At 41.5% G+C, this 14,460-nt stretch overlaps 1 protein-coding gene across 1 annotated transcript in view; it reads right to left on the reverse strand.

Annotated features, from left to right (window-relative positions):
• RCL1 (RNA terminal phosphate cyclase like 1) overlaps positions 1 to 14,460 on the reverse strand; it is a 57,990-nt gene that overhangs the window by 19,407 nt on the left and 24,123 nt on the right. The window contains exons 3-6 of the mRNA XM_069090785.1: positions 13,379 to 13,554; positions 10,138 to 10,212; positions 8,938 to 9,062; positions 214 to 339 (exon numbers count right to left, since the gene is read on the reverse strand). Of these exons, the coding sequence (XP_068946886.1) occupies positions 214 to 339; positions 8,938 to 9,062; positions 10,138 to 10,212; positions 13,379 to 13,554 (502 nt within the window). The remainder of the gene's footprint in view (positions 1 to 213; positions 340 to 8,937; positions 9,063 to 10,137; positions 10,213 to 13,378; positions 13,555 to 14,460) is intronic.

A 14,460-nucleotide genomic window follows, 5' to 3' on the forward strand; every position in this document is an offset into this window, starting at 1 on the left:
AAGGAAGGAAGGAAGGAAGGAAGGAAGGAAGGAAGGAAGGAAGGAAGCTGATTCTGAGACCAACTTCCATGGCTCATACTTAAGAGACAAGTCTTTCACACCTGTCCCCAAATCTGGCAATTTTAAGGTTTTGACATAAGGAAAACAAAAGAAAATAATAAAAAGTGTTTTCAGATTCTTCCCCCACCTTTAAATGGCAATGCAAATACTTACTTTCCAGAGTTGATCCCTTTCATATGGTCTGTGTAAATATAGATATCGGGAATGAATTTGTTAAGGATGCTCCGAGAAGACTCCACAATGCGATTGGCTATCTGAGGTGATACCCGTACAGAGTACCTGTAATCTGAAGTTAAGGAACTGGCTTGCATGGGCCCAGAAGACAAAGGAAGGAAAAAAAGTGGAGGGGGAGGGGAGATGCACAAAAGCAGCAAAAAACTCTGGATTTATTTGGATAACGAGGGTTCAAATTCCAGCTCTGTTACTTACTAGCTGTATGGCCCTGGGCAAATCACCTCCTTGGACCCAAGCCTCAGTCTCCTTTTGGGTAAACCACTGGGATGAGTGCTGTGGGGAAAATGTCCAATTCGGAGTCAGCAGACCTAGGTTTGCACCTAACTATGTGACTTTCTCATATTCAGTTTTCCTTTATAAAATTAGGGGGTTGGAATAGCTCACAGCTCTAAATCCCATGACCTTCTGATTAATGGAACTATACTTGGAAGTGCCAATATCTAGTCTCACCTTCTCATTCCAATGTGTCTCACTGGAATTCCTTAATAATCCAGGGTCTCTAATCAATCCTTTAATGATCATATCTACCCACCCACACCCCACAGTTAATTTATTTCAAAAGGTCTTGTTACTAATACAATAAATAAAAATACCCTATCAAACCACTTAGATCTTTAAGAAGACAGTCTGTTTTCTGTCCAAACTCCATCTCCATAACCAACAAATCTGTTACTTATATACATAAAGCCAAGCTGGTATTCTGGGCCAGTCTGATGGCCTGCCCAGCCCAGGATTCGGGCTTGGGCTCGGACTCTGACCACATGTTCAAAGCATGTGGCTCTTTTTACAAGGCCCATCCTTAATGATTCAGGGGCTGACTACTCCAACTGACCTCCCTTGCTTCTACTTTCTCCCTTCTCCAATCCACCCTACACATAACTGACAAATTGATACTTTTTTAAAAAAATTAAGGTCTGACCATGTCAACCCCCTCCCCTCATATCTTTCAGTGGCTCCCTGCTGAAAGGCCTTTAGGGTAAAATACTCAACATGTTATCTTTCTCAGTTTGGGATATCACCTACCTTCTCCTCCTATTAGTGGGATAGTACAGACCCCTCATTTGCCCATGATTCAGAGGATATATGTAACAGTGGGCAAGCCACTTAGTCACAAGATCAAACTCGATGGGTGACATCTGAAGACACAAACAGTTCTGAATCTGTGATTCTGGGTTAAGAACTGACTATGTGGATGTAAGAAACATAACAACCCCTAATTATGAGTGCTGCTGTTGGGGGAAAGAGGAGATGGCCAAACCAATCATTGGAATCCTAGATCTGGAGATGGAAAGGACCCTAGAAGTCATCTAGCTCAAAACCCTTAACTTGCAGATGAGGAAACTGAGGCCCAGCATGCATAAGCCACTTACTCAAAATCACACAGATGATAAGAATCAGAGGCAAAAACACAGTTTCCCTATGTATGATACTGCTCTTTCTTGTTAACTCAAGGGTTCCAAAATGGTTCAACAGGTATTTTTCTTAAGGAAAAAAAAAAGTATGGGGCAGCTAGGTGGCGCAGTGAATAGAGCACTGGCCCTGGAGTCAGGAGGACCTGAGTTCAAATGTGACCTCAGACACTTAACACTTACTAGCCATGTGACCTTGGGCAAGTCACTTAACCCCAATTGCCCTGCCTTCCCCCTCCAAAATGCAAAAAAAAAAACCCCTAAAAAACACCAAACCCCAAAAAGGGTATATTTTTAAAATATCTTTGGCTTTTGCATTTCATTTCTGGATATAGTCTTCTCCCCTCACAAACCAACAATCTTGAGAAAGGTGGAAAAAAGAGAGTGAAAGTGAAAAAACAGTTCAACAAAACTTGCCAACCTATTAACTATCTGACAGCATATGCAATAATCCACAACCATAATCTCAGTTCAGTCAATAAAGGAAGGAGATACTCAATTCTTGCAGGGCCAAGCCTTGCCATTATAACTGCACAGTGCTCAGACTCACGAAATGGTTATTTTTCAAAACCCTCAGTACCCACATTTAATTTTCATTACAAAAATAAAGACCTCAGAGCCAGGCTGATGGACAGATCTGAATTCAGGAACCCTGAGTTCAGATCCCCACAATGCTACTTGCTATCAGTATGATCTTAAGAAAGCCTCAGTTCCCCATCTTTATGGGGGGATTTTCTGAAGGCTTTTCTAATTCTAAAAAAAATTCTGAGACCTTCCTAGAGTGTCTCTTCCCTCTCCAAATCCATCCTGCACTTTACCAGAAGTACAGGAAGCTAGGTCACACACACACACCACATACACACTCTGAGTATCAAACTCAAGCATTTTTATTTATGTTGTTAAATATTTCCATTTTAATCTGGTTCTGGTGGCATGGGAGTGCTGCAGATAGCACGCAGCACCCCTGGTGTTTGACACCTCTGGGGTAGGGTGCTGGGCTGGAATCAGGAAGACCTGAGTTCAAATCTAAGTCCCCAAATTAAGTATAAAGAACATCTGATGGAAAATGCTATCTGCATCCAGAGAAATAACTGACAAATAGATGTATGGAATAATTTTACACATATATGTATAAATACATATACACACATGTACATCTATTTGTGCCTAATGATAGCTATGGAGGGTGGGAGGACAGGAGGCAGAGGGAAAAAAAAAGAAAAAGAAATTTACATCACTTTGCTGTATATTTGAAAGGAACGGCAAGTTGTACACGGTAGATCTGCAGTCTTTTATTTCGTAATTAAAAATAATTTTTTTTTTAAAATAAAAGGCTATCCCTGCTTCAAGTTCCAGTTTTGGGTATACCTTCTCTGAAAAGTCTTTCCTGAATTCCTACCATACTCAGTATGTATGGCATTCAGACAGAATTTAATATTATTTCTCAACTCTTCCCATGTATTCATGAGAGAGAGAGAGTGAGTGAGTGAGTGTGTGTGTGTGTGTGTGTGTGTGTAGGAGAGGGAAGGAAGGAGACGGAGAGGGAGAGAGAGAAAGAGAGAGGGAGCACAATAGCATTTATTAGGTGTTTTCTACATACAAACAACTGTTAAAAACATCAGGGGCACAAACACAAGCAAGACAGTCCTTCCCTCAAAAAGCTTCCATTCTAAGGGAAGGGGAAGACAAGACATAAAGGGAAGCATGAAGGGAGGAAGGCAGCACAAGGCACAGATGCTGGGCAGTGCTGGGGAGGCCTGGTTACTAGTTATCAGACCTGGGACATAGTCCAAGGTCGAGAAGAAGAGATGAGGATGGCCAGGGCACATGCATCAGGGAGAGGTGAACTGATCTTGGAGTCAGAAGGCAGAGACTGGATAGATACTCAACTCAGCCTTGATATTTACTAACTGTATAAACTTTGAAAAGTCACTTGATCTAAGCCTCAATTTTTCTTACCTATAAAATAGGAACCATGATACATTCCTTATAAGGTCATTGAAAGTATCGTGCTTTGTAAACCTTAAGTCACTACCCAAATGTGAGCTATTACTAGGGACATGGGACAAGGATAAGACCCATGATTTTACTGATACAGGGAAATCCCAGGTTCAGAAACTTCCTCCTCATTACACCACATTTTTTGTTTTCCTGTTTCCCTCACAGCCCCTAGCAGAGTGCTCTGTTAGTAAACACAGGATAAAGATTTGTTAATTGATTCCAAAGGCCAAGATCCAAAACGAGGAAAGAATTAAGAGGAATTTTTCAAACCCCAGAGTCTGGTTAGATCACACCCTTGACTATAAACAACTCCAGACTCACAGTCCCAGGCCTCATTCACACCCTTTCCCCAAGGCGGGTATCTTACTTGTAAAAGCCTAACTGAAAAGAGTTTATTCCATCCAGGGTGTCCACAATTGGTTGTGGCCACTCTCTCCCTTTCTTTAGACAAAACCCAGAGTCAGCTACTCTTTTTTCTCAAAATATTACCTCATATGTGTACTGTGCCTTCAGCCCTCTTCCCTAATGTTACCCTAGTTTGTTTTTTTTGACAGTCATGTGAAACAGAATTGGTATTTTTAGCTGCCTCCTCCTCTAGACAAGAAAACAGAGAAATAGGTGAAATGTCTTGCAAAAGGTCCTGAAGCTCATCAGTGTCCATCTCTTCCAGAACATGCATGGGCTTTCATTCTCTATCCAACTAGAGCAAAGGGCTCCAGGTGATGTTAATGAAAGCCCAACACCACCCCCTCTTAGATACCACATTATTGAGGCAGCTTTGCATTGTGGATAGAGAACTGGGCTTGATAGTTGGGAAAGACCCAAGTTCAAATCCTACCTCAGACACTGAACTAGCTGTATGACCCTGGACAAGTCACTTAACCTGTTTGCCTCAGTTTCTTCAACTGTAAAATGGAAATAATAGCATCTATCTCCCACGGTGGTTGAGGATTAAATGAGATACATATATGCAGAATGCTTCACAAAACTTAAACACTGACTATTACTAGAGTCTTTGCGGTAGCAAGCAACTAGAAAGCACTAGTTCCCATTAATCAGGGAACAGCTGAACAAAATGGAATATTGTTACTATAATGAATATGAGAATCCAGAGGAACACGGGAAGACTTCCATGAAGTGATAAAAAGCAGATTATAATGATTCCAATGTTATAGATGAAAATTCCCAAAAGCAGCTGAACTCAGATGAATTGCAATGACCAGCTCTGGTTCTAGACAGCAGAGGATGTGACGCATCCCTCCTCTCAGAGGAGAGATCATAGGGTCCTGGAGGTACCGCTGAAAAGGAACTCACAGGCCATTGAGTGCAATCCCCTCATTTTACAGAGGACAGAATCCAGGCCAGAGAGGTTAAGTGACTTCCTCTGGGTCACACAGCTATCAAGGGTCAGAGACAGGATTTGAACTTGGATATTCTTGATTCTTAGACTAGACTCTATCTACTGCCACTTTTGGCTGCTTTTTGGGTTAATTGTGCTTAAGTGGTTTTTGGTTTTTGGTTCTAAGGGAAGGTTGGGAAAAGGGAATTGTAAAAAAAAAAGGCATCAATTTTTTTTTTAATGGGGAGGGGTAGAGGAGAGTAACCTCTATCCTGACAACTGCAGGCAGCCTTAGCAGTTTCCCCAAAATCCACAGTCGAGAGCTGAGTAGCATCAGTCTATGATCTCCTCCCTATCCTCTCCCACAATATTGTCCTATTGTCCAGGAGGAGATCTGAGCCAGGAGAGGGAAGCTCTCTTTATGGAAACCAGGCCTCTGGTAAGGCCAGGGTCAGTCAACAATGAGAAACATGATCAGACCACGAGATCTACCATCGCCCTGATCAGACTCCACCCCAGCTTGTTTATCTAACATGCAATGGACCAGAAAGACTTTGTCCCAATGCTGCTGGTGCAATTCCACAGAACAAAAACAAATTGTCCCATTCTCTCTCCCTCTCTGTTTCTTTCTCTCTCTCTCCCTCTCCTACATCAGGTAGCCAGGAGAGAGAAATTCTAAATAAGAGCTCACTATACTACCCTGGCCCTGACTTTAGCACAAACATCTGTCCTCTCCTGGGCCCAAGACAGTTCTTTTTGGTGAAGCTCCGGGGAGAGGAGAAAGTTGAGAGTGAAGAGAAAATTCAGTGCTGAAAAACAGAAAAGCAGCAACAACTTAATTTCTGCCAAAAACAACCCTCGTGTGGAGAAAACATACCACCAAGCACAGACCTAAATTTAAACCAACTCTGCAGAAAGCCAGCCAAAAAGCTGACCAACTTCACAGCCGGTCCCCCTCTTCTAGCTCAAATAACAGAGCAAGGCTAAATGAAAATAAGTATTTTTTCTTGGAGAGACTTGTTAAACTGAAAGTAGAATAAAATATTCAGACAGTGGCTGGTTAAAATGGCTCTAATGTCTGGGTGACAATTTTAAAGACAGGAGAAAGTAGGCCCCTGCAGGTGGCTACTGAGTTCATGCTTCTGAGGGGTTTGAGAATAGCTTTAAAAAATAGGAGAGTTCCCCCATCTGCCTGAGATGGTTTAATTGTGGTACCCATGTAACTAACTGTCTGGCTATTACCTGCTTAGGTACTCTTCTAACTCATAGAAATCTGCTAATAGCCCACCAAGTAGGCAATAAAAGATGAGTCAATATAAAGGCTTTACGGTAACTGAATTACAGGGTTAGATCTGGAAAGGGGCTCAGATCAGCAGGTCTAACCTCCCTCACTTTACAGAAGAGGAAACCAAGTCACAGATAAGGGAAAGTAACACTCAAGAACACATAGGGAGTAGAGTCAGAATTCAAACACAGGCCTCTGACTCCAAATTCTTTCATTTTGCTATGAATGAGGTCACTAAGGAACTCTCCAGTTGCCCCACAGATCAACCATCCTTTTCATTCAACAGACATTCATTAATCACATGCTGTGAGCAAAAACCTATGCAAGGCCCTGCTGGGAAGATGCAAAGTTTACAAAAGAGAAGAGTCTGGGTCCTCATGGAACTCATAGTCAAACAGAAGGCCAAGAAACAAACACAGGTAACTAGAGTACATACTAAGACCTGATAAAGGCATTAGATGGGGGCAGAGCAAAAATGGTGCATGAGTTCTGAGAAGCAAGGCTGTTACTGATCACAGTTAGGGGCATTTGGGTTAGACTTTAAAGGACTCCAGAGAACTTCTCTTTCCCTCTCCTGATCCAAGTGATGACAGCAAGGACAAGTGTTTTTTTTTTCAATAGTGGGTCACATAATCAGAAGTTCCTGGGCATGGGCAATTTTTTTTACAATTGCAGTTACTGACTATTCTGAGCCTACCTGTTAGCATGACACCTGGTGGCAGTCAGTAACATGACGAGAGCACTGGGAAGGGGCTGAGGTCCCCTCCCCTCTAAGTGGTTGGTTGCTTCATGTGTGCTAGCTAATTAGATATAAATATATTTTGCTAAAAATCTCAGGCAGGCCACACCCTACGGTCAATTGGCCAGCATATGGATGCCTGGGAATTTAAGGGGGAGAAAAAAAGGAACTGCAAATGATTTTCAGCTAACATGAATTTTAAAAATCCCATTATAACAAAGCTCAAGGGACCTTTAAATGATTTTGCCACGATGAGATTCTGTAATAAGGAAGAAAGTACACGCTACAAATCACAGTTCTGGAATACTGAAGGGTATAACAGAAGGACTCCCTAGTCTTTTTGTTCTAAAAGAGCAGGAGAAAACCTGAACCCCAAATGCACAGATTAGTAGAGATCATGAGTCCCTTTAACCTCGCATATTTTTCTCCTCTCAGTTACTAGGTGATTTTGTACACCGTTTTGTGAGGAGTTTATCTGTTGTATAGGATGTTATGAGGGACTTTCAGGAAAAAAAAGTGAATGCAAGGGTGAATGGATGCTCAAGACAAGGGGCTCAAAGAATCGTCAGTACATCAACAGGTAAGCTCAGCTCCTTCTCCTCTGCCCCCCTCATGACCTCCAAAAAATAAGCAATCAATCAAAATCAGGTATTTTTCTTAAAAATGAAATGGTTCATATGAATGAAGAACTAGATCAAATATTTGTTATAAAAGATCTTATACAAAATTTGTCAATATTAGAATTAAAATGCCACAAGCTAGAATATAGAAATAGTCTGGTCACATACAATACCTTTTTCGATAGGAAGAGAACTAACCTGCCCAGTGATGACTGGTAATCACTCTTAGGAAAATATGACTCACAAGCAGACAGGGAGAAACCAGGGCTAGAACCAGATATAATAAAATCAGATATCATCTCACAGCATTTAGAGAGGGAAGTAACCTTAAGGAACACTTAGTCCAATCCCCTACTATCAGAGAGCAGGAAACCAATTGGACCCATTCCTAGAGTCTGAAGAATAATCTGCTTCAAACCTGTCAGCTAATAAGTAACCAAGCTGAGATTTCAAGCCTGGATCCCCTGACTGAAAGTCTACTGTTCTCTCCTCCTGTTTTACCCCATATGGCTTCCCTTCTCTAGGGTCCCAAACTACAGTTCTGCTAGGCACAGAACCAAGAAGAAAGGCCATAGAAGGAATCTGGGTCAACTGCCCATGAAAGCCACAGAGGGGGTGAGAGCTCAAATAATGTTTTAAGTATGCTCCCAGCTATAAAACTCCACCAAACTTAACCTATCTCCATAGTTATTTTGTTGAACACATTTAGTGGGAAAATCAAACTGAACAGAATCTTGATCTCTCACCCATAAGGACATCTTGGATCCAAGATATCGAGATGGAATGGCAAAATTTATCAAGTAGGAAGCAGCATGGTAGGAAAAAAACCCGCTGATTTTATAATCTAGATACTTGGGTTTATAACTTAGATCACAGGATTTAAGGCAGAAAGGGCCCCTGGCAATTAAAATCAACAATCTCACTTTACAGAAGAGGACATTGAGACCCAGAGAGGTTGAAGGACTAGCCCTGGATCACACAGAAAGCATGTGGAATTAAGATTCAAACCCTAGCCCTCTAAATCAACATTTCCTCTATATCAACTTACCTCTCTAATACTTCTTAACTAGTTGTCTAAATAAGTGGTCACTTCAACTCTCTGGGCCTCAGTGTCTTCATCTGCTGATTGGGGATAAAGACATTTGCCCTCGCTCCCCTGCAGGTTTGTTGTAAAAGAAGTGATTTCTAAATCTTAAAGTACTCCATAAATGTGAGGTGCTATTATTAATGTTACCAGATTGAAAGGATACGCCATTCCTCGGATACGTTTGATTTTGCCAGGGTCTGTGAGCTGAATGGGTTTCAACAGCTTCCTCACAGGACAAGAGAAGAAGACTTCTCCTCCCCCTCCTGGGGGCATTCCTCTTCGGATAATCTGAATGCAAAAGCAGGAGGAAGAAGAGGAAAAATAAGAAATACATTAATGGGAGGAAGAGGAGGAGGAAGGAATTTTCAATCTTAAAGAAGAGAATATAGGATGGGAAAGAAGAGAGAAGGAAGACAGGACTGGACAAGGTTTGCTTGGCCCCAGAGGGTAGGAATGATGAGTGGAAGCCAGAGAGAGGCAAAATGTAAAGAAAATCAGAGTGATCCAAAAGTAAATGAGCTGCCTCAGGAAGGAGTTGTTTCCCCTTGTCTCCCCTTCAGATAGAATGGTGCTAGTGATAAAGGAAAACCTCCTATTAATTAGAACTGTCCAAAAATGGTCTATACTGCCTCGAGAGGCACTGGGTTCCCCTCACTGGGAGTGTCTCCAAACAGGCTGGATGACAATGTGAAAGAAAGGGATATTATGACTTTTGATATCCCTGCTGACTGAAATTCCCCGATCTATCATAATTATCTTTTTTTTTTTTTTTTTGCTTTTTGGAGGGCAATTGGGGTTAAGTAACTTGCCCAAGATCACACAGCGTGTGTGTGTGTGTCTGTCTGTGTGTGTGTGTGTGTGTGTGTGTGTGTGTGTCTGTGTGTGTCTCTGAGGCCAGATCCAAAATCTGGTCCTTCTGACTCCAAGCCAGGCCACCTAGCCGCCCCACATGATTATTATCTTAAGAAGTCATAGGATCTTCCCAAACTTTTAAGAAAACATAATAACATATTTCATTATCCCAAATAAATTGATCATAAGAGGGGAAAACCCATTTGAATCAAGAATGAAGTAAAAGCCTAGGTGGTACAGTGAATAGAGGACCAGCCCTGGAGTCAGGAGGACGTGAGTTCAAATCTGAGCTCGGACACTTGACACTTACTAGCTGTGTGACCTTGGGCAAGTCACTTAACCCCAATTGCCTTGCCCTCCCCCCTGGAGTGTGGGGGGGGGGGGAGGAAGAATGAAGGAAAGTGGTAAGACATGACTGATGGAAATAAGGCAATATATTCAAGAAGCATTCCTTGAGTAGATGAAGATAAACTTAACAAGGAAGGAGAACCCATAGCTAACTGTTTCTTACCTTAAGCTCGAATGATTCACCATCAATTCCAAATTGTTTCAGTAAAGGGAGGGCTGTTGCCTTCAGAACATCCACCTACAAAGTGATTTTTAAAAGAAGGTTCCATTAGGAAAAGGAGATAAGAAAGAATGAAACATGACATAATAAAAAATATAATGAATAAAAAATAGGCAGTTATTCATTGCTTACTATGTGCCAGGTACTGTGCTGAGGGCTTGGAATAGATATGAAGACAGACAGACAGATACACTAACACATGGAAACAGTATGGCATAAATGATGGAGAGTCAGCCTCAAAAGCCAAGGAGACTTGGGTTGAAGTCTCGCCTCTGATATTTACCACTTCACCTCTATCCTGGCAGGACTCCCCAGAGCCTGGTCCACTGGCATATCCTCCTAGTACCTAAGGTCACAGCAAGGTCACCAAGAGTTAACAAAGTAAGGTAAGTTCAAAGACAATGGGAACCATGCCTTACCTAGATTTTATTATCTCCCCATGTGCCTTATCCAGTAAGCTGTATATGTTTGCTGAATAAATAAATTCAAATTTCTGCAGAGGTTTAATATTTGAAAAGCCTGTTCCTCACAGTGTTACTCTAAAAGTACCAAGTCCATACTTACTAGCATCTGGGGAAACTGAGTCTCAGAGAAATAAAGTAACTTGCCTTTGATCATCCAGCTAAATTGGTTAAATGGGAAGTAGGAATAATTTAAGAGTAATTCACATAATGCCAAGAGATCCAGAGCAAGGCCCCACATGTGTGTGATGGACCCCCATGGAAGATTTATGGGAGGACATAAACAAGACACATACAGGATGGGAAGGATTCCTAGAGGAGGTGATTTAGCTTAGGTGAAAAACTAACTTAGCAGAAATCTAATTTAGCTTCAGAGCAGCTGGGAGTATAGTGGATAGAGTGCTGAGCCTGGAGTCAGGAAGACCTGAGTTCAAATCTGGCCTCAGATACTTACTAGCTACGGGACCATGGGCAAGTCACTTTACCTCCATTTGCCTGGAGAAGGAAATGGTAAACCATTCCAGTATCTTTGCCAAGAAAAACCCATGGAGAGTATGGTCCACAGGGTCCCAAGAGTTGGACATGAATGAATGGCAACAACACTGTCTTCATACAATGTCTCTTTCTACAGATGACGAGACAGGAAAGTTCAGCATCTGAACTCATTTCCTCTGAATCCAATCCCAGTGTCCTTTCCAGTGAACCACACATTGCCTCATCTCATATACCCAAGTAAGTCAAAGTAAAATAACACTAAATAATTTCAAGAGAGATAGAATGCTATTAACTAGAGCTAGGGAGATCAGGAAAGGCTCCATCCATATAGAAGGAGGCATCTGAAGGATTCTAGGAGGCAGAGGAGAGGATGGAGTGCATGCCAGGCAAGGCGGGTGGCTCATGCAAAGGCAAGGTGATGGGAGAGGGGATGTCAAATACAGAGAGAGAACAGTTTGTACCTGAGTTCAAATCCTGCTCCTGGCATTCAGTGGCTTTATGACACTGGGCAAGTCACTCAAACTCTACACCCCTCAGACAATTCTCAAGAATTAGCTACTAAGTCACAGACAAGAGAATCTGTGTCAGTAGAAGAAATTCCAGAATTGCCCATATTGAGAAAAACCATAAATTCTTTCAGTGCTTGCATAACCCTCCAGTATCTCCAGTAGTCCTGTTTCATATCTGGCCACTGGACCCAGATGGCTCTGGAGGAGAACATGTTTGCACAGCCTTGCCTTACTTAAATCCCATTCACTTGCATGTCATGGCATCCCCTTCCTGATGTCGTCTTCTTCAAGAACAAAGAAACAAACAACAACATTGATATGGCCAAACAAACAAAAAAATTTGAAAAGGGGTACAAGTGAAGTACTTTTGTTACTACCTTGTCAAATGTCATATCCACTTTTTTTTTTTAAACCTTCTATTTAGCAGAAGTTCACAATTTAAACACGGCCTTATTCTTTATATACTGAAATGCTTCTGGCTACTGATGACTGTTATCTAACTTCAAAAACTGTCAGCATACAAATGCTTCCAAATTTCAAAAACCCCTTTCCACCTTAAAAATACATATTTTGGGGGCGGCCAGGTGGCTCAGCGAGTAAGAGCACCGCCTCCAGTGTTGGGATGACCTGGGGATCGAATCCCGGGCTCAGACACTCAGCACCACACCCAGAAATAACTGGCCTTGTAACCTTGAGCAAATTACTTAACCCCGATTGCTTTAAAAACAAAACAAACATTTTTTTTTTAACTTCTCTGAAGGGGCACTTTAGAAATTTCCATGGGATGGGAATTAGAAGGTCTACTGATATTTGAGTATGGGACAGTCAGCACTGTACAGAGGCTTGCAGCCTAGTAATGGCCACTTAAGACTAGTCTCTTTTTCTCCTCCCCTGCCCAGTTTCTATCAATGAGGGGACCTAAGAACACAGCATTTTATAGGGGGAGAGGGGCCTTAAGAGTTATCTACTCCAGCCTCCTCTTACCAATAAGAAACCTGAAGTCAAGCCAAGAAAGAAGTGACTTATCCAAAGTCACACAGGCAATAAGGGCCCACACCAGTATCCAGCCCCACTTCCTATTTCCCGATATAGCTCTTTCCTCTACTTCCCAGAATTCTGTCTACATTGAAGGTCTTTAGCAATCATGACAAGTTAACAAATTGAATGGTTTCCTGCCCAGGTTCACTTGTTCCATGAGCTATACAGAATAAAATGCCATTGGTCAAAATAAAACAAAATACACTAAAATAAAATAAAACTGTTTCCTAGGAAATTTAGCTTCTGTGGGTATCTTCCCTTAATTCTAGTTAATGTTTTTTCCTTTAATCCTATATAAATATATACACATATAAAATAAATATGTACACATGTTCATATATATGTTCAAGTATATACAAATATACAGACATACACAAATACATATTTACATTTTCATGTGTTGTATATGTGTATGTATGAAAGCAAGCTTGTTTTATACATATTTATGTATATATGTATACACACACAATATAAATATACATACACACACATATTTTTTTTTCCTTTCTCCCTCTTTAGATTGTAAACCCTTTGAAGGCAGGGACTGTCTTTTGCCTCTTTTTGTATCCCCAGCACTTAGCACAATGCCGGGCATGCAGTTGGCAATTAATAAATGTTTATTGCTTAGTTGACTGACTGAAAGAGAAAATAACTGCATATGATTAAGCTCTCAATACTCACTGAAGGGTCGACCTGGTCATTGGTTATGCCTCGGAGAATTACTCTTAATGGGTGCTTCATAAAAGGGGCCAGGCAAAGAAGACTCTCCAGGTAATACCCAATACTCCTATGGGCGCTGCAGTCATGCTCCACTGACCCGCCATACAGGAGCCCGGGCTGATAATATAAGGTAGTTCCTTAAACCAGAGAGGAGAGAGAGAAATGGTGAGTCACTGCAAACATCAGTCTCAAGCCACTGAGGAAAGTTACAAGTAATAACTCACACTCATAACATGTCTATCAGTCTAACGAGTGCTTTCCTCACTAGGACAACAAAAGGCAGTAAATAAGAAGCCTGATTATAAGAAAATGGTGACATGGTGAGAGAATGCTTTGGAGTCAAAGGAGTGGGGTTCAAATACCGGTTTCGCTACTTAGTCCCTGTGTGGCCCTGGGCATGTGGCTAACCTTCTCTGGGCCTTGGGTTCCTCATCTGAAAAGTAAGGAGACTGGGCTACATGACCTCTAAAGGCTCTGCTGGCTCTCAATCTACAATCGTGACTAACAATATTTGTTGTCTCCCCCTATTACAATGCAAGTTCCTAACCTGTAGGGACTCTCTTGTCTTTCTACTTGTAGCTTAAGTACTTTACATACAGTAAGAGTTTAATAAATGCTTTTTAATTAAGTAATTCATTCAACAATAGCCATTCACATCTAGACAGGAATTTAGGAATTAGAAAGCCTCACTTTCCTCAGCTGTAAAGCCAGATTTAAAAAGTCAAAAAGCCTGGGAAATAGCACAAGCATTATTAAACCCACTTTACAGAAGAGGACACTGAGTCTCAGAGAGGCAAAGTGACTTCTCATTATAGAAGTGTCAGGGGCTCATTTAGGAAAAGCATTTCACTTAAGAGTTGGAAGACCAAGTTTGGGTCTTCCCTTTTCATATATTATTAACTTTATAACTCTGGCCAAGTCTGGAAAATGAGAATAATACTTGAACATTCCCTACCTCACAGAGGTCTGGCAAGATTAGTACTTTGTAAACTCCATTTTACAGATGAGGAAACTGAGGCTAGGAGCACACAGCTAGCATCAGA

The sequence above is a fragment of the Petaurus breviceps genome, unplaced genomic scaffold, assembly GCF_028583685.1.
Source record: "Petaurus breviceps papuanus isolate PSGF00001 unplaced genomic scaffold, PetGlider_PUasm1.0 187, whole genome shotgun sequence".
NCBI classification, from domain to species: Eukaryota; Metazoa; Chordata; class Mammalia; order Diprotodontia; family Petauridae; genus Petaurus; species Petaurus breviceps.